Source organism: Mycena indigotica, assembly GCF_014461135.1.
Source record: "Mycena indigotica strain 171206Taipei chromosome Unknown Mind.scaff0006, whole genome shotgun sequence".
Taxonomy (NCBI): domain Eukaryota; kingdom Fungi; phylum Basidiomycota; class Agaricomycetes; order Agaricales; family Mycenaceae; genus Mycena; species Mycena indigotica.
The window spans coordinates 619,375-644,341 of NW_023503005.1; the positions used below are offsets into that span (position 1 = coordinate 619,375).

The 24,967-nt window shown below is 50.0% G+C and overlaps 1 protein-coding gene across 1 annotated transcript; it reads right to left on the reverse strand.

Annotated features, from left to right (window-relative positions):
- Window positions 1-15,806: 15,806 nt before the first annotated feature.
- MIND_00668600 (uncharacterized protein) lies at window positions 15,807-18,618 on the reverse strand (the record flags this gene model as incomplete). Its single annotated transcript, XM_037363403.1, has 9 exons — window positions 15,807-16,658; window positions 16,704-16,800; window positions 16,850-17,025; window positions 17,070-17,199; window positions 17,246-17,474; window positions 17,520-17,721; window positions 17,766-18,268; window positions 18,314-18,514; window positions 18,564-18,618. 9 exons carry the CDS (start codon window positions 18,616-18,618, stop codon window positions 15,807-15,809), a joined length of 2,445 nt encoding a protein of 814 aa, XP_037219047.1.
- Window positions 18,619-24,967: the final 6,349 nt, after the last annotated feature.

The window sequence follows — 24,967 nt, forward strand, 5'->3', positions numbered from 1 at the left end:
GGGGCCCGAACTGGCGGCGACTTTGACAACGAGCAAGGCGGCGGGAGCGGAAGCAACGTGGTCCCGGCGTCCTCTCTCAACTCCAGCGTTACACCGACAAGGTCGTTGTAGTTGACTGTCAAAGGTGAGTGCTGTTGCAGCATCATCGACGATGCTTACCTCGAATACCTCAAGACAACGAGGAGGGAAAGTTAGTGGAGAAGACTGTCGCAGACGACGGCGAGGAGAGCAACGCGCTCGCGTGGTCATCGGAGGGAGATGATGGTTGGGGCGGACGCAGAGAGTTGCATAATCTAATCACAAGTTAGTCAGAGATATGTGAATGCAAAACAACATTGGCAAACAACCCACCAGCGATAAGCATGGACTCGATGACAATGCCGAGCACGACGCCCTCGAAGGGGAAGAGAGAAGAGGAAAGTGTGGGAGAGGGAAAGAGGGAGAGAGGGGAATGAGATGACGGGACGGATGGGCCTGGGTTTTATACCCAAGCCCCGGCGGCGCCCAGCGCAAGCGAGTGACAGGCATCCACCGGATGCACGGATGGCCTACAGCGCGACCCGGCGAACGCGCCACTTGTCAGAATATCCGAGAAGGCCTAGAAACCGGTTTTGCGCGGTTTCCCCTGCGGTCTGTGGGCCTGCTGAGGCGGGACCGCACAAGGAACTTGGTACCATGATTGCACAGTGTGTGGGTAACGTTTTGGCCGCAACTGCGGCACTCTACCACGCCCACAGCGCAGAATATGCTCGGGGGACAAAATGCAAAAGTGCGGTATTCTCGCACGACGGAGCGCCGAGGGGTCTACGCGAGTGACACGAGGGATGATGGTGACGGCACGGGCGCTGTTTCTCATGTCCCCGCCCCGCGATCGTGCGACTGTAGCGGTTAAAGGCCCAAAATCACATCTCGCAAAGGTACGCAATATACCCTGGGAATATGACCTATCTGAGCAGCTATACCAGCAGGGATGGTATATCACGTGACATTCCCAAAATTTCAGCCCAATCGGACAACGGCGCACAACAGAATCGCAAAATTCGCTCAAACGGGACATTCTCAAAGGTCCCTATTTTCCACGCGATTTTCACGCGTTTCATGACTCTAACCGACGAGTACACGACGTGGGAGCCTCCCCTGAAAATCTCAGCGAAATCGGCCCACATTTGGCCGCACCACACCACAGAACTTGAAATTTCCGTTTTTGGCCACTGGCGTTGTTGGCGGATATCAGTCACGTGACCGGCTTCCGGCGCATCTGGAAGGTCAAAAATCTCTCAATGGCTGTCATCACTGTGCTAGGAATGACTAAACTTGGCAGAGGCTCAAGTTTTCCATTTTGTGCTATTGACTGTGGTACTAGATATAAGTCACGTGACAGACTTCCGGGCCCTCAGGACAGCCAGTTTTGACATCCAAGATCCGACAATGTTCTGCTTAAATGTGAGTATCAGTTTTAAGTTGTATTGTCTAAGATTGTGTCAAACCCTGGGTTCAAAAACCCTTTTTCTTCGCCTTTTAAACCTTTTATTTTGGCCCTGGTTGATAAGATAAGACAAGGAGGAGATAAGATGGACGATAAGATGGTGATTGGATCATCAGATGTCGATGCTGATGTTGATTGACAGCGTGGAGTTGAACATGAGGCAAACAGCACGTAAAGGCATGGCTAAAGCATGACGTCATTACCTCTCGTATTAGGCATGGTAAACACATGGTAGTAGTGTATATAAGTAGAGTAGATTTCGTCTTGTACCCCAGTCTTCGAATTCCATCATCTTTACGATATCCTTTCACGGTGCTTCTTGCTTGCCTTCACTGGCCAACTGGCATCCTCTGAATTGGTGTTGTTTGTGACATAATTCGAAGACTACCCTCTTACCCTCGTACCCTCCTACCTCTTACCACCTACCCAAACCACTCCCCTACCCCGTTACTATCGCCAAATTTCCCACACCCTTTTCCCACGCCCTCTCCCCTTCTGCTTTAGGTCGTCTGCTCTAGGTCCTTTTGCTCTAGGTTCTTTTCTTCTTGGCTAGGTACACTCGGAGACGACAATCCAAGGGACCCACTCGAGAGGACACGCGCCGGACTTGCAAGAGAGACGTCTGGCCCAACCCAGGTGCTTTCGTAGAGTCATAGCTGCTACAAGGAGCGCAGGGGCAATCTTCGGAGAACCCTAGTTCGTCCAGGGGGTGTGTTGTAGAAGGCCCCGGTGGATTCCTCTCACGCAACAGGTCTCTTGGACCCCCGACAACGGACTCTCCGGTCCATCCTCTGTGGCGCTCTCCGCGCGCTTTGATCCCTGACCTCTCGTCAGGGGCTCCTTCTGAGGAGTCTTCAAGAAATTCTACACCCCGTTCTCTCTCCCCTATCCCCTCTCCATTCAACCACTTTTACCTCGACTCTCTTCCTCCTTCCCCAATCTCCGCCTTGGCCACTCTTGCCATTGCTCCTACCCCTGCAACCGTACCCCAACCAACACCTGCACCCGCACCCCAACAACCAACCAACATGTCCCCGTCGTACTTTATAACCCCCCTCCTCTCTTCTCTGGCGAGAAATCGCTTTGGGAAAATTTCTACGATTCCGTCACAACTTATATTGCGGCTTACGCTGATCGCTCGATACGGATCATAAGCGAATTTGGTTCTTGATCTCGCACCTTCGATCTGCAGATGCTTCCGCATGTACGGCAGCTGACTGAGGTGCGCAATTGGAAAAAGCGAACCCTTAAGAATGGTGTGCTTGCGGCCACCTATACATTCGACGATCTCATCGGAGCTGGAACTCTCATTCAAGGATACGAACATCGCACAGGCAGCGCGATCTGAAGCTGACGACTACTCGTCAAAATAAGATGTCGCTGACCGACTTCTTCCAGTCTTTTGAATTACTGGCAGAACAGGCTGGCTATAGTCCCAATGCCAAGCCTTGTGCATACGACGCGTTCCTGATTCAGCTTCTTGAGGAGTTAGTCAATACGGAGATCACTGGTCCTATCTATGTGGGAGGCACTGCCCTGCCCAAAACCTATTTGGAATGGAAAGAGCGTCTGATGCAGATCAACGCGAACTTGTCTCGGAACAGGCTGCGTTTGGGCCGCCGCGGACAGACGTTTGGTTTCATACCTCAATTCCAACGTACTCCGCCCGCCGCCCCACGTGCCCCAGTACCGCAAGTGACTGCACCTGCCAAAGACCCCGATGCCATGGACGTCGACCGCGCTCGACAGAAGTGGAAACCTCTGCGCTGCTTCAACTGTGGCAAAATTGGTCACATTAGTCGCAACTGCCCGGACCCCCCTCAGAAGAAACTCAGCGTTAGGGCCTTGATGGCTCAAGTTGATGAGGGTGACAAGTTCGATGGCACGATAGCACAGTTGATCCAGAAGTTGCGCGAGGCGGGTTTTTAAAGCGCTCCTCTCCCCTGGCCAAGGAGACGGAGCGATCTGAAACTATTGATTCAAAATATGGACGTTATTCCCCTCTCAGTAAATTAAATGCGACTCCCGATATGCCTGCTACGGACTCTTTTTATGGTACCGACTCGGACTCGTTACGAAAGGACATACATGAATTCCTTTACAACTCTCGTCGTATCCATGTTTTGCAAAATCAGAATCGTCTTCATAACTTAAAGGAACAAAAGCGTGCTGAGAAAGATGAGTGGTGGACTGAGTTCCAAAAGGCCTGCGGAGAAAAACCGCATCAACAAAGACTGAGAGAGGAAGTGAGGAGGCGGAGGCTGATGTGACTGTACCTCCAGTCCCAGCGCACACTAGGGTTCGAGACTCTATCCGGATGCAAGAGGCTGCTGCGCGACAAGCTAGAACCAAGCCAGATCGTCTTAGTCAGGAATTGAAAGACTTTCAACGGGAACGTAAACGCTATGAGATGTTGGTACCAATAACTCTCATGGTTCCTGAGACTGGCAAGGTTCGCGCAATAAAGGCTTTGCTTGACAATGGTTGCACAACGACCTGCATTGACCGAGCATATGCCCAAGCTGAAGGATTTGACTTGAAAGAGCTGGACTCTCATATTATCGCCCGCAATGCAGACGGCACCGAGAACACTCATGGCAAAATAACACACTATGTCGAACTACGCATGGGTGTTGGAGATCATTGGGAAATGCAACGCTTCCTTGTCACTGGACTGGGTAAAGCCCGTGTCTTCATTGGATACGATTGGCTTCTCAAACATAACCCTGAAATTGACTGGCGCTCCCAAAAGATCAAGTTTTCTCGCTGCCCTGTTGAATGCAATGCTCGTGATGAAGAGTTCCAAGCCGACCCTGATCTGGAAGAAGGAGAGTCGATCTTGCTCGTGGACTTTGGTCCAGCAGTTGATCTCCGACTGAAGGAGACCCAAGCACAGCGAATGGCAGAAGAAGCTAGTCGAAACAAAGAACGAATGACCGAGGAGAAGATTCCCAATCAGTATCGAGAGTTTGTCAAAGTGTTCGCTAAAGAATCATTTGACTCTCTACCTGAACGTCGTCCATGGGATCATGCAATCGAACTCAAGCCAGACTCTAAGGCTGTAGATTGCAAAATCTATCCTCTGTCTCGTGATGAACAAAGAGAGCTCGACAATTTCCTGGAAGAAAACCTAAAGAGCGGACGCATCCAACCATCAAAGTCACCGATGGCGTCTGCCTTCTTCTTTGTCAAGAAAAAAGACGGTTCTCTTCGACCTGTGCAAGATTATCGGAAGTTAAACGAGATGACGATTAAAAACCGTTATCCTCTGCCCTTGATCTCTGAGCTTGTCAATAAGCTCCAAGGTGCCCGATACTTCACAAAGCTTGACATTCGCTGGGGTTATAATAATGCGCATCAAGGAGGGAGACGAGTGGAAGGCAGCTTTCCGAACCAACCGAGGACTGTTCGAACCCTTAGTCATGTTCTTTGGGCTTACCAATTCGCCGGCAACATTCCAAACAATGATGAATGACATCTTACGTGATCTGATCAATGAAGGACATGTTGTCGTCTATCTTGACGATATTCTTATCTTTACGGATTCACTGGAGGAACATCGGAAGATTGTTCGCCAGGTGCTTGAGGTTCTCCAGAAGCACAAACTCTATCTCAAACCCGAAAAGTGTGAATTTGAACGCACTGAGATTGAGTATCTGGGAGTGATTATCTCGCACAACTCAATGAAAATGGATCCCGTGAAGATCAAAGGTGTCATGGAATGGCCGCAGCCCAGAACAGTAAAGCATGTGCAAGCTTTCTTAGGGTTCACCAACTTCTACCGCCGATTTATTCGAGGCTACAGCGAAGTGGCTCGACCTTTGACCAAGCTCACTGGCAAAGGCGGTTGGACTTGGGGACCAGAACAGCAACAAGCCTTCGATGGACTGAAGTCGCGAATAGCTGAGGATGCAGTACTGGCACTGCCAACGGACGATGGAAAATTCCGTCTTGAGGCTGATGCTTCTGAAGGTGCAATTGGAGCCATTCTTAGTCAAGAACAGAATGGTGTATGGCGTCCTGTTGGGTTCTTGTCACATAGCCTGACGGAGACAGAGCGAAATTACGAAATCTATGACAAAGAAATGCTCGCCATCATGTTTGCGCTGGAAGAATATCGTGCCATCCTCATGGGTGCTAAGGAGACGTTCGAGATCTTCACTGATCATCAAAACCTCGAATATTTCAAGAAGCCCCAGAAGCTGAATCGCCGACAAGCCCGATGGGTCACCGAGTTGTCACAATATGACTTCACACTGCACCATCGGCCCGGAGCGCTTAATCGGAAGGCTGACCTGCTATCTCGACGGGCTGATCATGATCAAGGAAAGGACGATAACAAGGACGTCATTCTCCTAAAGCCAGAACTATTCAGAGCGACTCAAGTACACTTCGAGGGACCAGAAGACGATCTTCTTAGTCAGATCAAATCGACTAGAAGATTAGATACCAGTGTCAAATTGGCCCTTGAAAAGTCGCTGCCTGATTGGCGAAAAGATGGCGACCTGATCCTTTACCGAGATAAGATCTATGTGCCTCGAGATGATACTCTTTGTGAACGGATCATTCGCTTGCATCATGATACCCCGCTTGTTGGACATCCAGGAGAATATCGGACCCAGGAACTCATTGAACGTAAATATTGGTGGCCCAGAATGGGTAACCAAATCAAAGAGTATATCCGAACCTGTGATGCATGCCAACGGACTCGATGGAGACAACGAACTCATGGATTCCTGAAACCCCATAGTGTCCCCAATGGACCATGGGAGACAGTGTCAATGGACTTGATCGGCCCACTACCAGAAAGTAATGGCTTTACAGCTATCCAAGTCTGGGTCGACTTGTTTACCAAACGGATCCATATCGAGCCTGTGAGCATCAAGATCAACAGCGAGGGAATTGCACGCTTGACACGCGATCGGATTGTGCGATATCACGGGGTTCCTCGGAAGATAATTTCAGACCGAGACCCCCGCTATGTATCCGACTTCATGCGTGAGCTTAATCGGCTGCTGGGAACAGAGATGAACCCAAGCACGGCATACCATCCTCAAACCGACGGTCAAACAGAGCGGATGAACAAAGAGATTGAACACTATCTCCGCATCTATGTCAATCACCACCAATCAGACTGGTCGGAATGGTTACCGTTGGCCGAGTTCGCCTACAACGACAAAGCTCATGCTTCGACCAAGGTCTCGCCATTCTTCCTAGATCATGGGGACCATCCCTGGAAAGGCGTCGAAGGACCATATGACTCTAAGGTCGAGGCAGCAGAAGAATTCGCGAAAAAGATGCAGCGCGTGCGTGATGAGGCAACGGTGGCAATTAAGAAGGCCCAAGAGCGGATGAAGAAGTACTATGACCAGAAACGTGTACCAGCACCTGAGTTCAAAGTCGGAGATAAGGTGTATGTTGAAGGGTCAAAAGTGCAACAGAATCGACCATCCGAGAAGCTCAACGATCGACGTGTGGGACCATTCAAAGTGGAGGCAAAGGTTGGACCTTTGGCATACGAACTCAAGATGCCAGGTTCTAGTCAGGCTCATCCAGTCTACAATGAGACAGAGCTGACATCCTACCACGAGCCACCACCCCACCGGCGAGAAGAAAGGCCGCCACCGGACATTGTGGATGATCACGAGGAGTGGGAGGTTGAACAGATTATGAAGAAGCGGAAACGTGGTCGTGGTTGGCAGTATCTGGTGAAGTGGAAGGGATACCCGCATAGCGAGGATACATGGGAGACGGCGCAAAGGCTTGAGAACTCTCAAGAATTGTTAGACAAGTTCAACCAGAAGAACCCAGTGGTCAAGACCCGTAGTGTGCCTGTCCTTGCCCAGGGTCATTGGGATTACCTGGTCAAACGTTATAAGCCGACGCAAGAGAAGCTCCCATATCCATCCCGGAAACTCTTTAATTATCAGACTGGCCATTTTGTGGAGGCTGAAGGGGGGGTGGATGATGAACGCGCTTTAATGCCCTCTGTCGACGAGGACGTCGACCTTGAAGGGGGGGTAATGTCAAACCCTGGGTTCAAAAACCCTTTTTCTTCGCCTTTTAAACCTTTTATTTTGGCCCTGGTTGATAAGATAAGACAAGGAGGAGATAAGATGGAAGATAAGATGGTGATTGGATCATCAGATGTCGATGCTGATGTTGATTGACAGCGTGGAGTTGGACATGAGGCAAACGGCACGTAAAGGCATGGCTAAAGTATGACGTCATTGCCTCTCGTATTAGGCATGGTAAACACATGGTAGTAGTGTATATAAGTAGAGTAGATTTCGTCTTGTACCCCAGTCTTCCGAATTCCATCATCTTTACGATATCTTTTCACGGTGCTTCTTGCTTGCCTTCACTGGCCAACTGGCATCCTCTGAATTGGTGTTGTTTGTGACATTATCAGTCTGATGGTATTTGGCTTTAACTCAGAATTTTACATTTGAGGCGGAACTTTTGTCTTTTGTACCATGCCAGAAGCCTGTTACCAGTCACCTGACCATCTTCCAGAGAATTGTCTGACAAGTTGCCTCTGAGTCAGATCCATTCAAAAATTGCATTTGACTTCAGCCTGAATAATTCCTTTTTAGGCCATTGGTGGCAGTGGTATGTCAGGTCATGTGACCTACTTCCCAAGTGCAATTTTGACATCAGTGGACAACAGATCAGAAACCAAATGCTTACTTTTGTCATCTTAAAAGACAGGTTTTTCTTTTAAAGACTATTGTCTGGGGAACCCTGCCTTGGCATCTGTCCATCACATCTCAGCATCAGACACCCGCCCATCAATTACCTACATGATCGACAAGCGACCGACATTCTGTCCACTGATAGGAATCAATATAGGTAATTTCATCAGGATCTGCAAGAAGACCTGACATGTACAGGCATATTGCATAGAGCAACAATCATTCTTAGTGCATCAAGACCATGGTATATAGTTGGCTGCCTGGCAGGTGGAACCTCAGAGTTTCTTCTCTTTGCATCTATTTTTGTTTTCTCCTTAAATAAAACCTAACTTTGCTCTGATTTTGCAAACCTGATTTTCACCACACTCTTACTTTTTGTTCAGAGCCCTTTATGTCTATCAACTTGACTTTTATGACTTTAACCTGATTTCAATATCAACTTAATTTTTATCTTACTCTTACTTTGTGTTATTGTGACATATACTGTCTTTATAATCTTGTCTTGTCAAGGTTTTCTTGTGACACATGATTTCAACCCGATTTTGCAAACATGATTTTTTACCATACTTTTAATTTTTTTTGGTTTGAAGCCTTTTATTGTGCTATTTTTCCAGGTTTTCCTGTGAGAAATTGCCTTATTGGGATGCTCAGAGTGTGATTTAGATCCAATTTATGAAAATGTCATTTTTACCACACTTTTGTTCAGACCTTATGGGTTGATTCTCATATAATTTTAAACCTGATTTGTGCAAATTTGATTTTTACCATACTTTTACTTTTGTCCAGGACTTGATACCCAGACCCTGTATTCTACACAAATTGCCTTATTGGGATACTCCTATTGTGATTTGGAGCTGATGTTGCAACTTTTATTTATACCACACTTTATATTTTTTGACAAATTGCCAGGTTTTCCTGTGATAAATTACCTTATGGGGATGAATCCTTGTGTGATTTAGTCCCAATTTGTGGAAATTTGATTTGTTTTACTTTTAGTCCAAGCCTCAACTATAGCTTGATTATGACAGATGTGTTGAGACCAATACTGTGACCAAATTGGCTCAATGTGATGCTTGATTTATGGAAATTTGATTTTTACCACACTTTTACTTTTGTTCAGAGCCTGATTATCTTTTGTCTATAATTTTTGAGAGAAATTTCCATATCAGAATGTTCTTAATTTGAACCCAATCTTGGTTATACTCTCACTTTTGTTCCAAGCTGTACCATAGTTTTACTGTGACAAATTACCTTATCAGGATATGTTGCTATCATGTTACCATCCAGAAATGCCTCATTTCAATGGGATGTAATTGCAGATTCAATTCATGAGACTGTGATTTAGATCTGAACTTGAAATTGCTTCACTGTCCACCATCATCAAAGATTTCAACTGGCGAAAAGAATATAGCCTTAAGCAGACTTGATTTTCTTGGCTTAATTTTGACTCTGAGCAATTTACCTTCACCTGATGAGCGGGTAGCACTCCGAGCATGGGAATGATCTTGACTTTTCATCTTGGCAATCGGTCAAAGATTTGCTAACACTAGACATGGGAACATGACTTTTATCAGTCACACCATTTTTTTCCTTCCTTTCTCCCCCCATCTCCCCCGTCTTTCCCTTGCAGCGTTGTCCTGCTACCTTCGGGAGGGGAAACTCTGCAAGGGTGAAAACCCTACTTTTGAAGTGGGTATCTGGAGCACGTGTTGGACACGCTTAATTAACGCGTTTTTGGGGACACCTCGGTGTTTCCCCAGCCAAGCGGTCCAGCAATGAGAGTGAAAATTTAAGCAAAGTCCTGTTATTTCCGATCACGTGACCGTGTATCCGGCCGGCCGGGCGGGGACGCGGCGGCAGGTACGATAGTGTCAGTCACGCAGTATCTGCGCTAACTGACGGCGTTATACCGGTGACTTAGTGGCTTTGACTCGATAACGAAGGCGTAGAAGGCAGGCCCAGCCAGCCTTCACGCTCTAGTTCTTGCCATTGCTTCTGCCTCATACACATATTCCGGTCTTTGCCCTACGCATTCTCTACAACTGGGATGCGCTCATCCTGAACATCATCATCGGCCTACTCTATTGTGGATTCATCCGGCTTCTGTGCTCTGTGACGCTCGTCCTCGTGTCCATGTGGTATACTCGATGGATCATTCACTTATGGCGTTTGGGCAGCGTCTGTTGCGTTTCGTTCTTTCTCAGTTCGCACTCGTGAATCCCCCCGGCTGAACTGCTCCATGCAACCAGAGGGTTCCAAATATGGCAAACAGCCCAGTCTCTCGAGTTGGCAGCTGCGAAACATGAGCTGTGGGTGGCCATTGTTGATCGAGCAGGCATTGCCTGGGATATTTGGCACGCCCTCTGCTTCGCACAGCGACTGGTGAGTCTGATTCAATGGCTATTCTACATTCTCACCATTCCCAGGTCATTGTGGCGCCAGTTGTCGTGTTCTACACGAAATATCATGGAGTAAGTCACGTCTTGTGCTCTGCCCCGGGCCGTCCACGCCTGATTTCAATTCACAGATTCCGCCATACGACGGGCCGCGCTGTGATAACCAGTGGCCCTCGCCAGCGAAGATGTACGTGCTATTTGCATTTCTTCGAAAAAGCGGTATTGTTGACGAAATGCTATCAGTGCTCCGCATCCAGATTCGGCAGGTTACCAAGCCGTTCCACGAACACGATTAGATTCAATGGTGGCAAGGATGGAGGACGTTGGGGACGCCCGACTACTCTCATTCATGCCAGTGTCTCCAAGCAGAACAAACTCACGGCGAGACCCTAATCGAGATTCGGACAACGACCGTTGGAGGACGAAACCGTTTTTCTGGAGCGGGAATTGTAGACAACACCAAGCCCTTTCGTCTCCCCAGTCCCACAATCGAGAATCGGGCCATCGACCGTTGGAGGAGTTCAAAGCCAAGCGAGAATCGGAACACCGACCCTTGGGACGCGCGACAGCAGCAGCAAGTTTCGATCGAGAATTGACACGGCGACAAACGAAGGCATATTCAAGTCCTGCGATCAGCTAGATCGACCGTCGAGACTTGCGATGCACGAGCTCCCCGATTGAGAATCGGTGGACCGACCTTTGTGAGAGAAAGAGGAGAAGAGTGGTCAAGTCGGACAGAAGGGCCTGGGCGAGGAGGTCCCGGATTGGCCCGGGAGGAGACGCCATATATTGAGAGTCGTAGAGTACCAATGGTGCTCTGCGACTGCCAAGTTGCTTTTGTTTAGGTCTTAGTGCCCTCTTTCGCAATATACTTGTTTCAAATCTTGGAATCAGTTGACAAACCAGCAAAAGCACGTTGAGTCATAGCGCAGCTTTACTTGGAACTTACCTAGAACTTACCTCCAGTACCTGATTACAAGTTCACTCCCACACACGCATCTCCTGCGCTCCATCGACTCTGCTTACTGCGACGGTGAACGGGGCAGTCACGGTGCTGAGCGGTGCTGCTTCCTCTCTTATTATGTACACGGGCGCCGCTTTGATCTTGCCCTCATGGCTACGGCTGAGCTCTGCAAGTTCGACCCAGACACAAAGGCGCTCACCATCGGTGCGCCATGCCAAATGGGTCGATCTCCGCTCATTCTCTCTGCAGAACACGGGAACCCTGACGGCCACGTCAGCGGGCTCTGGACGCCGGTCCGCAAGGCTGACGTCAGCGACGTGTGCTGCACCACGACGGAGGCCATCGGGCTCGTCGACTTTCGCCGGTCGGCCAGGACCCGCATGGTGTTGGCACCGGGACGGCGTTCTCGATCGCCTATTGTCGAAACGAAGCGATCCGGGACTGCGCTGAGAACACGGCGATGCGCAGCAGACGGCCCCCTTTGCGAACGCGCTTCTCCGAGCGATCGCCGGCCGACTGCAGCAGCCGACAGCCGGCAACCGGGTCCGCTGCCGCTTCCGGACGCTCCCCAGCGGAGACTTTGAGCTGTCGGACAGCAGAGTGGAGCGGCTGCACCCCATGCAACCCGTCAGCGGCCTGCCCTTGCCCGTGGTCACCCTGGAAGACTTGTATCGCACGCACAAAGGCCCTTCGGTGGAGGGTGTCTACAACCAGCTGGTCACGCTCAACAAGTCGGAACAGTATGTGCTCAAGACCTCGGACAACAAACCTGAGGTCTTGGACGCTGCCGTTTTCATGGCCGCTCTGCCTGAATGCGACCTCCTCCTCCGCCCGAGCCACACAGTCAGCGACCAGGGATGAGAACTTCCGTGGGTTCCTTGTGCCCTACCAGCCAGCGTCATCCATTAACCATGTCCTATCTGCGCGGAGAGCTCCTCTGACCTGGGACCTCAGACTCGGTTGGTGCACCGAGATTGCTGGTGGCCTCGCTTGGCTTCACACGCATGCCGCTTGGGGCGATATGAAGCTGGACAATGTGGTCCTGTGCCGCGACGGCCACTGCCGTCTGATCGACTATGCACGTACCGAGGAGTACACTGCAGCCTACCGTGCGCCAGAGGACGAGACAAGCACTGCAGGGGACATCTATTCCCTTGGGATTGTATTGTAGGCAGTCGGCGGCTGTGCAACTTCTGACATTGCTCCCCCATTCGCATTCCCTGCGGAAGCGGAAGTGCCTGACTGGTTCGCTGTTCTGGTGGGCAGCTGCATGCAAAAAGACCCCGCACTGCGCCCGACTGCATCTGAAATCTACCAGACGCTCCAGTGTAAAACAGTTCTGATGTAATGCATCTCTCTACTGCAATAAAACGGTTCTGAACTACAGGTCTGTGGCTGACGAGTTATGTTTTAGTCATAAACTTCACCATGAGCACCTCTGAATCTCCAGACCTCCAATTCGTCATAGACGCCGAGAGTCCTTACTAGGATCCGCTGCAACGCGGGGAATGCTTGCGCAGAAATCACCAGGTGATTGTTAGGGGCTGCTGACGTGTAGAGAATTACAGGGTCTGACATACTCCAAATGACTACTTTCAGCTACAATGGTCCAAAATCTTCAAGGGGAGCACGAAACGACAGATAGTGGTCAGGCCAACTCACATTTAAAAGTGCGGATTGAGGAGCAGGAAAATGATTGAATTTGAATGGATTTTCTCTCCAAGTTCTGAAAGCAGGGGTGAGTGTTACACTTTGTACTTGTTTGGCTTCAGATTTGATCCTCTTTCCTCGCACGTGTTAGTCTAGGATTGCTCGCTGCGCTCGCAATAAGTACCAACCTAACGGCTTTCACCCCGTGCATCTCGGCAACTCTTTTGCCGACGGACGCTATCAGGTGGTCCACAAGCTGGGCCACGGCCTCTCCTCGACAATCTGGCTCGTGCTTGACACACAGACAAGCACCTACAGGTTGCTCAAGATAATAGCCGCATGGAAATCTGCGACCGAGCTCCCCGTTCTCCAGCACTTGGAAGCCAATTTCAACGGACAGGAGGAGGGCAGCAACCATGTTGGCCGGATGCTGGACCATTTCGTGCATGAGGGGCCAAACGGGCGGCACCAGTGCATTGTCAGTGCTCGGCCCGACTCTCCACGGTCAACTATGATGAACTGGCGCGGATCACTGCAGAACAGGTCGTCGAGAGCGAGTGGGTGCAGAAGTATTGTGTCCCTCAGATGGGCCCAGCAAGCACATTTGTGGTCGAGTATTGTTAACTATTGTTCTTGAAATTAATGATAAGTTTGTACATCCAAGAGCCTATTGCGTTGTCGCTGATATTCTTCACGGTGTTTGGCTACACCCACAGAAGGAAAGGACAGGGATGTCGTTGTCGCAAACGTTGTCGCCTGTTGTAACTTGTCGCGTACGTGACGTTACAATGTGTGACCAACGCTGACCAAGGTGACATCGCCTCTGGACTTCACCATTCACCATGTTCTTGATTTTCGAATCCGTTGAAACCCTCTGGGCTCTGTTCGACTCCATCCGCTTGGCCTTCAGTCCTACCTCTAACACCATCTTCATACCTCCAACCGCCACCTCCCATTCCATCCAGGCTTCGCCGTTGCCACTTCTGCCGCTCATTTCCTTTGCACTTGTGACGACTGTTTTCATTCCAGTCCTGGTGCTCAGACATCGCTGCAGTGCTGTATCAGTACTCTGCTTCTACTTCTTCCTGACTATGGCCGCCACTCTCTCTAGAAGTGGCAACTTGGTGCCTGCGTCCGAGTTCGTTCTTCCAAATAATTTCATTCTATTCGAATCTGCGGCCTCTCGGACATGGCTGGTATTTCTTGGCTGCGTTGACTCCCTCCAAACCCACCTCTTTTTCCATGGCATGGGTTACCTTCGTATGATGTGGTTCGCGGCGCTCAGTCATTCTGGCTGGCTCCTCGTTTCCCTTATCCTGATGAAAGCTGGCGCCTTTTTAACCCGGTTGTATCTGTCAGATGTGCTGAATGTGCTCCTCATTGTTGTCGTGCCAATAATTTCAGATGCGCCTCTATATTGGCGTATCATATGGTTGCAGTATTATATGAATGGTATGCCCATTCCGGTCATTTTTGCGCAACTAGAACAACAGGTCCGGGGCTGCTGCTCTTTCCCAGCAACGTGGTCGACCAGCGATTCTATCGTAAGTTTTTTTTTCCGCCTCGTCAACAGTTTCTGGTTTTGTGCTCACGGGAAGCAAGATGGTTGTGGGACCAATGGCCATACACATCTTGTTCATTGTAAGCGCCGCGGCCATCTTCATTATCGCCCGTGCCCCGCCCTTTGCCTGCTTTGCATTCAGGGTCCGTCGTCATATGCACTTTGGCCTTCCACAGCTCCTCGCGGGGTTTCTCGCTTGTGGTGGGAGCTTCAGAGTTGTATACTCCGCCGCCTTGTCGGCTGCGTCCGAGTGTTACTCACCCGACCAGTCATATTCCGGTTTTTGGTGGAGAATGTTGCGCATAACATTGTCTGACATCTCTCTTGCACGACTCGGAGCCCCACCCGAAATCTTTCCGGTCCTTCAAGAAGTAACTGCCTGGCAACACTCTCAATCGATGGAGCTCATCAGGAAAATGACAAGTGCTTTTTTGGTAGCTTGGGTAGTCCTTTATTCAGTTTTTATCTTTTTTGTGAACTTGTGCCAACCTTATGGACAGCTTGAATGACTTGTGATACTTTTAAGCTTTCTTCCTTTAAAAGCTTTAAAACTTTTTTAGCTTCAGATATTCTTGAAAATGATAAAATATCTGAAAATAATATTTTTGAAAAAAATTTAAAATAATATTTCATGTGCATGGTAGTCTGCATACTTGTTTACATAAAAAGCTTCAAATGCATCTAAAGAGTCTGAAAAGCTCAAGTCTTTGTCATCAGGAGGTAGAAAGTCCTTGCCAGCCACACCAATCAAATGCACTCCCCGTAAGATCGCATCAAGATGGACAACTGCTAGCAAGGGTTCTGTGCGCGCAGAACCCCGAACCCAGTCTGGCTTCACAATCCACATCCCAGTATCCAGACAAGGGGCATCGCCATGAGCAGAGAACCAATGAACCAAGGCGCAGGGATATTGAATACCGCGGAATGTGAACTTCATCAAAAGTCGAACACGGACAGCGTGAAGGCCACGAAAGCCCTGAGCGTCGGTGTCATGCTCGATGAGAGCACAGTCGTATCGAGGTGGACCACGGTACCATGACTTGGTGGCTCGAATTCATTCATGACGCATCCCACCAATCCCGCAGATGTCGCTAGGAGCATAGAACACTGCCCGGGCGGAGGTGTAGATATAGACACGTTCTGCGAAGTCTGGACAGTCGTCAAGAGGGATAATGTCCTCAGTTGCGGCTTGCTCAGGATTGAGCTGCTCAAAGAGAAAGCGTCGAATAAGTTCGTGAAGACGTGGCTGGTGTACATAACGTGCCAACTGGTGTATGTCGCGGGGCACCTTTCGAACTGGAAAGGCTTTATCAAACACGGTAGTAAAAGATAGGAGGAAGACAGTACCACAGCTCTTTGCAAGAGTTACCTCCCCTAGGCAGGTAGGGCCCGGAACATCCCCTTCTTCCACATCATCATCAATAGTGGTCTCTACTGGTTGAGGTTCCTCCTCTACAGGCACCAGCGGTGATGCAAATAGCGACCCAGATAGCATGCCACGGGCAGTGAAGTCAGCCCGTGCAGCAGCAAGTTTGTCGAGTCGTTGGTTCGAGAGGAGCATTTGACCAAGGGGTTTATTTCGATTAGAGCGGCGGTATGGTCGCTTTACGGCCCGGATATGCTTCGACTCCGTGATCGAGCTGCAAAGTCCATTTGGAACACCAAAGTCCATGATGCGAGCAATATAATGCTTCAGTGCATGCTGCCGAGGGAGCGAAAATCCTTGCGGACGTACAACTCGGAAGGCCTCACAGTAGTGATGATAGCGCCGGATCGTCTCGTCAATTATCTGAAGGGTATCTTCATCAATTACCGAGCGGCGAACCAGGTAGCAGAATTCAATTAGCGCTGCAACCGCCTGAACCATTTCACTTGGAACATGGCCAATGATTGCTGGAAGATAGACCTTCCACCCTTTCAGTCCTGAATATAGCTCTGAATCTTGACTTACCTTCATTAAACCCTTTGAATCATTTCCCGTCCACTGTTTGAAGCCTCGCCCGACAGGAAAACGTCGCAGCCCTGGAAACGGTGGAGCCACAGCAATACTAATAATATATATCAGAGAAGTGAATAAGTTTAAATGAAGGGCATTACCGTCGATCAATGTCTGCCAGAATACGCTCAGCTTGTGCAGGCTCATTCACTTGCTTGATATACAATTCAATCCAGTCGACGATATGGTCCTTGAATGTCCCCTTAATAATTTGATGTAAAAGATCGACCGAAATGAGTTCGTGAATATCGGCACAAGGAAAGTCCGCTGTAAACGGCTATACCAGATAAGTACAATTACAGACAGATACATAGGACAAACAATTATATCCCCCACAACCCCATAGTTGTCCCACATCTCCTTCAGCGTCAACGTCTCCAGCAGAGCTGCAGTATGCTCGCAAGACCGCAGCGGGCTGTCATGGTCAAGGTGGTCTGCTGGAGAGAGACAACTGGAAAAACTGTGAGCTAGTGAGGGCAAGAATAGAAGTTACCTACATAGGACAATAGCCCTGGACAATACCTGTAAGAAGAACCTGCTCGGGGTAATCCGCAATATCAGGGCCAAAGCCATAGATGGCTCGCCGAAAGTGTCGATCCGCACAGCGAGTAACACGCGGGGTTGTCATATGAGGCCGGACAGACTCAAAGACTCGGCGGATGGACGAGTGGAATAGCTGTCGTCGAAATTTGCGAAACTCATTGCTGTTGGCATATTGTTGTGTTGCTAATATCTATTAGTGTTTGAAAAATACGGAGAAGCACCACATACTCTTTGGAATGGCGAGGAATGCAAGCAAAGCGATACCATCGCGATGACTACGTCGAGCGCTATTATGCTCGTTGCCAACACCTCCATACATCGGCCAGAAGTCGACATTCCCAGTTCCAATTGAAGCCGTGGTTTTGTCGCTGCCAGTAACAATGGGAACGAACATCGCTCCATGTGTCTTCTCATCTTTGGCGATGATATCCTGCAAGGGCTTAGCTTGAATGTGGATTGAGAGGGTCAACTTACTGCTTGCCTCCATGCCCAGTTACCGGACATTAAATCAGTAAACTGTCGCTTGTCGTTCTTGAAAACGCGTTTGGGAGCCCAGTCGAGCTCATCCCTGAACTCCGGATTGGCTAGTTGTCGCTCAAAGATAGCGAGCGGCGACCGGAACCAGACCTCGTAGGTTTGTGTCATCCACGAGGGTGTTTCGCCTGTCTTAGGACGCGGGCCGGTGTACTGGACAGAGAATGACTGCCAGGGAATGTCGCCCTGCTGTATCTCATCGATCATCGCATAGAGATGGCGATGGTTGTTGAAATACGGGTCGTCCTTGTATAGTGCTGCCATAAACTGCGCCAGTTGATCAATGGAATCCCTCGACATCTCTTGTCGCTTGAAGATGAACTCCGCAAACTCGAATTGAGCGCGGGTGTCGAACGAGCCCCAATCGTCCTCGGCGCGTTCATCCAATGGTGGGGGTGCAGCGCCAGGAGGGAGGTCGTATCCATCGGCATCGCAGGGTGTCCCTGAGAAGTGGTCAGAATGGTTTGCAGAACTATTAAGATATGCACCATCAAGCACAGGATGGTGCTCGATTCGCACACGCTCGTGCGCGATTGGTTCAGCCACTGAGGCTGGAGGTGCCTCGGGCGGCGGTGAGGGGAGGTGGGAATGGCAGAGGGTCGTCGATAGGCTCCAGCTCTGGAGAAGTTTGATGTTGGTTGTTGGCGGTGGGCCGGCCGAGAGCAGCAGCGTTGGAAAGTAAAGGGTGGCTGTTTCGGTGTCGAGTCAAGCCCGAAGTTGACAGGCAAGCCTTCCCACAGATGTCGCACAGAAAGCGAGCGGTGCTGAAGGGTTGGCGGGCTCGACGCGGCATGGATTGGACGGCGGGGAGACAGTTGCGCGCGTTCGCGTATGCAGGAAGATGGGCAAGGACGGTGGGGCCCCCACGTAAACGGCGAGCTGTAAGCACGTTGTAGCCTCAGCCAAGGTGTGTCAGAGACTCACCGCTTCCTTGAAGCCAAGTAGCCAGAGGCCCAGAGTTGGCCCAGAGTCAAGCGCGTCAGAGTTGTGTCAGAGTTCGGAAGGCCGCTGCCAGTCCGCCGGGAGCGTCAGCACGCATGACACATCTTCCGATGGTCGCGGTCGTGAAAATTTTCACTCCGCCCACCATCTCTGCCCTCTGTCCCGCCAGCTAGCACACCCCAGCCGCCATGACACGTATGTGCCAGTGTCTCCAGAGGGGATGTTGGATTGCTGACCCCGTTCGTAGGGTCAGATCGCTCTCTGTGCGCCACCTGCGAGATAAACACGCCGGACACCTTCAACGACATTTCTGCAGCCCAACCCGCTGTTTGAGACACCCAAAAGGCGATGGTTGGTGAATCTGGGAGTGGTATAAAAGCAGGTGAGTGCTTGCGTGCCACTTGTGAATCTTTTCTCATTTCAGATGGCTGGTCGTTCTCGCAAATCAGTCGCTCTCCCTCCAACAGCGGTTGAAGTGCGTGTTTCTTTCAAAATATTCTATCTAGTGCTAACCCTTTTTGACTAGCAAAAGGCAAGGTCGAAGTCGAAGTCGAAAGCCCCAGCAGTTGTAAAAGCAGCTGCTGTAACCAAGAACTCGTCAAGTCTTGACCAAAACGAGCCGGTTCGTCATATCTGGATATCTTTCAGTCGCTTTATCCTCCCTATAGGCCTCTTCTGGCGCCGCTAACACCGCTCAAATGAACAGCGAAGACGAGCTTCCCGAGCGCCTCACAGTATGGCTTCTCGAATGCTTTGAGTCCATACTAAACATTCCTGTCTCCAGATGACCATGCGGCCCGGACGTGCACTAAACCCCGGGCTGCCTGATATGCCTTGTAGCAAGCGCACAAGCGCTGAAGTCGCAAAGACCAAGCAAGCCACTGTCAACAGCAAGCTCGCAACTGCCGCCAAATACGCCTCGGGCGTCAAGAATATTGCTCACATCGAGGGCTCAAGCGCTGCGCGAACAGTAGAAGACGATCCAAACAGCGGCTCATCCTCCGGTTGCGCAGACCCACAAGAAGCTACGTCCCCGTCCAGAGCAAGGTCCTGCAGCGGTCGACAAAACACAAGGTATTATCTAATTTTAAAGTGACTTCGCCTCTGACTATTCTTCCTAGCATTTGTTGACTTCTCTGACGGCCAAGGCAGCAGCGACGAGTACCAGCAGAGCCACGAAGATGACGACGACGACGACGACCCATCCAACGACGTTATGGATGTCGAATCGGACACAGAACCCGCCAAACCCCCTCCGGTAAAGAAATGCAAGGCACATATTCGTGCTGCCGTCGAAAAAGCGCGCGAAGAACTTGTTGCTGCTGCCGCACCTGCATTGAAGCGCAAGGCCTCACAAACTGAGTGGGTTTCTTTTGCACATTTTTTGCCACAATACTGACGACGTTCAACTACAGAGTCACTCGCACCACAAAAAAGGCCTGCGCCGCACAACCCCATGGTCTTCGAAAAGACTATCGACCCTCTCGTACTGACCAACCCGATGTCGATATGGCCTGGGACGATGGAAATGACACAGACGACGTTGGCGGCGGCTTTATCTCTGACAACGAAGATGATGGTGAGGAACGGGCGGCCGTCATTCGCTCCCCAGGCAAGGCCAAGGCCGCTATTGCTAAGGTAAACCATCGATTATTTGTGTCGCATACTGACTCCACCTAGATTCCTGCGCTTGCGGGCATTGTCGCCACGACTGAGCCAATGTATGTTGCCCCGAAGGACGACTCCACAACCACCACGAAGCTCAAGAAGGGTTCGATTACCCACAATAACCTGCCGCTCGAGTTCCGCCGTCTCTTCACCAAGGTCTTCGCGCCACATATGCTCAAGCGGCTGGGTGAAGATGAAGCATGGGCCACGTTTGAGGATGGCGAGATTGTGGCCTCATGGAACAGCATGTTCCCCGAGCTGCAGGTTGGGCTGGAGACTGACCTCGCGGTCGTCATCGTTAAGCTGGTGAGCTCTTCATCTTCTTTTAGATCCATACTGACAACACGAGACCGAGGACAAAATTGACGCGTGACGTCATCGCATTGGTGCGACTGCTATCAAGGCAGTCGGATTGATGCTCAGCGATTACAAGACCCTCGAGGACAAGATCGAGTCTGTTAAGCGCAACAATGGTGGGTCCGATGATGAGTGCGGAGTGGGGACTGCAAATGAGCTCTCTAACTAACCAAACCAACAAAAACAACCAAAACTCCACTTGTCGTAGAGAGAAAGATGTATAATGTCGAGTAGGAAAAGTCACAAAACCCAAAAAAATCGTCAACTCCTTGTGCGAGTACAGGCCCCTGTGAACAGAGCCTTGGCACAGATGTGTAAGGTTGTAGGGTAGATACGAGTTTCTTGCGAAAAACGTTGATTTGTCGTGCCCCAAAGCGTACTATCGACGAAACTCAGCAATAGAGAAGCGCCAATACGATGCCCGGAGAGTTTATACTCGTTGGATCAGGACTAACTGCCTTAAACCCTCTGAGTTGTCTCGAGTCAGGAACTAACTGCCTTAAACTCTCGACCAGCAACCGAAACCCAATAAACAGCAACCGGAACTCTCTTTTAAACGGCAACCGAAACCCTCAACCAATAATCCTTCGACGCGATGATACTATTTCGAAAGAGCTAGCAAGATAAATTGACGAGCTAGATCCCCAGATGCACCTAGTAGAGCGGGGCAATCCGTGAACCTGCCAAATACAAAACAGAGGTATAAATACTAAACAGAAATTGATAGAATCAGGGAAAATCTCGAGTAAGAAAAGTCGTCCATGTGCATAATTGTATAGGTATCGTTTCGCCATACGGCCCAGAGTCGAAAATCCAGGTCCAGATGACTGGTATCGTGTATTGGAGTCAATGACCTGTGTAAATCTTCCGTGTTCGCGACCATCTAGTTTTGCTTGTGAAGAATCCCTCGATCTTGAGTAGGATAAGTGGATAGCTCTGCTTCCCAGCTTTCGATTGACACCCATAACTCGTATCTTGTGCATATGGCCTCAGCGGTGGTTGTCCCAACTCTCCTGGCGCATTTCCAATGTTCAGATGATCTGTTCCTCGACAGTGTTTTAGAGTCGCCGTTGATCACAGGTCCAGGCCCCAGTCAATTGGAGTAGGTTTTCGCCGTTTAACCGTCCCTTGGCACTCTCGACCCTCCAGCATGATCCGAAACCACGTTCCAATGATGTCAGTCGTCGATACCAACAGAGATAGGGGTGTCCCTTATCTAGGAGAAGTCGATCTCGAGTCTCCACCGAGCGCCAAACCGAATATGCCTTTTAGAATACACTCCCTTTGGGTATTTTGCGTAGAATTGGATAGATTCTAGCGTAGAACGGGCTCTGCGAACTTTTCCTAGTCAAGATTTTGGAATCACTGAGAGCGATTTGATAGATTTTGACTGGAGTTTGACTGGTTCTTGTGCAGGTAATTCCCTAGTTGACCATTCGGGACTCATGTCAACTCTGAGACGTGCGCTGAGCAACAAAATCGACAAAAATAGTCGTTTCCTGGTCTGTCCCAGACTGCGGCTTATCATCTCCCCCATTTTTAAATCTCGACTGTCCCCAGTCGTCTTTGGCAATACTCGAATTCAACAACATCAATGAATTCTCTCCATCTTTCACTTCTCGCCGTCAGCGAAGATCATGGATCGACACTCCGGACTCAAATTTTTGACATTCTCTGTCGGATCTTCGGTTCTGCCAAGCAAAGGCGTTGCCGTGATCACCGATTTGCCCTCGGACAAAGAAATGCTTCCGTTCAGGCGCCCGGTCGGCCCTTTCCGTCTCGCAAGCTTCCTTAATTCCACCGCGGGTTTCCAAATCACCCAGACCCTTGGGCTGCTAACCATTTCGAGCGGTTCCGACTGCGCACAAAGACGTTTAATTTCCCTGAGCCGGTGTATACAGTTTAAGCTTCAGAAGCGTCTTCACTGTCACGTTTTGTTCTTCACGCTTCTTCACGGCTTCTTCCTCTCGATATTTAAGCCTGGCGCCCCTCCTTTTTCGCTCATTCTTTCTTTCCTTTCGCCCACCATGTCCAGCAAAAAGGCCTCCTCGTCGAAACGCGCTTCTGCCCGCGACTCCTCTCCTGCCCCTATCAATCCTCTCGTCCCCAACAATTGTTTTTCGGTCTTCAACACCGAACGGCATCAAATTCATCCAGGCCCTTTCGAAAACCGTGAAGAAGAACCCTGCCGTCGTCGAAGCTCCGAGTAACATCCCCAAGGCGGTCTCCACCATTAACCTGATCATCCCCTACTTGGTTCGTCATCCCCTTTTTGCCCAATTTCTCTAACTCCTCCTCTGTAGCGCTTATATTTTCCACAAAACCAAGTGCCTGTCGGAAGACAACGGTGGAGCGAAGGTGTCCCTCGACCTCGTCTTGTTCCTCGAGCTCGTTATCCAATTCCGCGACCATCTCCCTTCCAACCAAGTCAACCATGAGCTCTCTCTCCTGACTCTCGCCCATGTCAAGGGGCGGAATTGCACGTATCCCTTTCATTCCCTTTTTCTTTCATCGGCTAACTTTATTTGTAGAACTTCGACCGTTCCGGCACGTCTTGGACCTTTCCAACCCTGATTTCGTCCTGGGTTTCCGCCCCTCGAAGTTCCTTCCAACACGCCCACTTTGGAGGAGTCCCTGCCTGCCGCAGCTCCTAGACCGAAGCCTAAGAAGACCACCGCTACTCCCAAGTCGAAACAGCAACCTCCACCCAAGTCTCCCAGTCCCATCCACATTGCTTCCAGCGACGACTCCGGCTCTGGTGACGATGATGACGACAACAATCAAGAGGAAGAGGAGGAAGAAGAAGATGACCAGAACGAGTCTGGTTCGTCTTTTTCTTTCTCCTAATCTCCTGCATCGCTAACCCAAATCCAGTTTCCGTCAAGAAAGAAGGGAAGCGCAAGGCTTCGACCGTAAACGGGACGAGCAGAGTCTTCTGAGGACGAGACCGTCACTCAGGAGCCTGTCTCCAAATCGCCGAGTACGTATCTTCACTTTACACTCTTTTTCTTTCCACTAACCGCTGTTTCCCAGAAAAACCCGCCGCCAAAAAGACCAAACTCGCTGCGGAGAAGAACACGGTGCTCGAGTTCGTCAGCAAAATCGAGGAAGAGAAGAACGAGGCGTTGACTCCAGACGCGGAGGGGTACTTTCGCTACCGCCCGGCTGATGAAAACGCTCCTTTCGACGCTTCCGACCCCGCCACACCCACAAGCTCAACCAAACGCTTGTTCGGATCTTCCACCCTCGTCTCGCCTTCATGCGCGACATTATTTCCTTCACTCCCAACAATCGCGTTCGCATTGTGGTGTCCGCGTGACGGAAAAGCTTGTCCATTCGTGGTCGGCCATGGTGGCACACTACTCTTCCCCCGTCACGACCAACCCTGGCAAGTCGACAATCCAGTCGAAGGCCTTCGAGCCGTACTATGTGTCGTCTCCTCCGGTCCCTGTTGCTTTCCTCAAGCAGGTCCTTCCCCAGGACTCGCTGATGAGTGCGGAGTGGGGACAAAGCAAATGAGCCTCTAACTAACCAAACTAACAAAAACAACCAAAACTCCACTTGAGATAGAGAGAAAGTTGTATAATGTCGAGTAGGGAAAGTCACAAAACCCAAAATATCGTCGACTCCTTGTGCGAGAACAGACCCCTGTGAACAGAGCCTTGGCACAAATGTGTAAGGTTGTAGGGTTGATACGAGTTTCTTGCGAAAAACGTTGATTTGTTGTGCCCCAAAGCGTACTATCGACGAAACTCAGCAATAGAGAAGCGCCAATACGATGCCCGGAGAGTTTATACTCGTTGGATCAGGACTAACTGCCTTAAACCCTCTGAGTTGTCTCGAGTCAGGAACTAACTGCCTTAAACTCTCGACCAGCAACCGAAACCCAATAAACAGCAACCTGGAACTCTCTTTTAAACGGCAACCAAAACCCTCAACCAATAATCCTTCGACGCGATGATACTATTTTGAAAGAGCTAGCAAGATAAATTGATGAGCTAGATCCCCAGATGCACCTAGTAGAGCGGGGCAATCCGTGAACCTGCCAAATACAAAACAGAGGTATAAATACTAAACAGAAATTGATAGAATCGGGAAAATCTCGAGTAAGAAAAGTCGTCCATGTGCATAATTGTATAGGTATCGTTTCGCCATACGACCCGGAGTCGAAAATC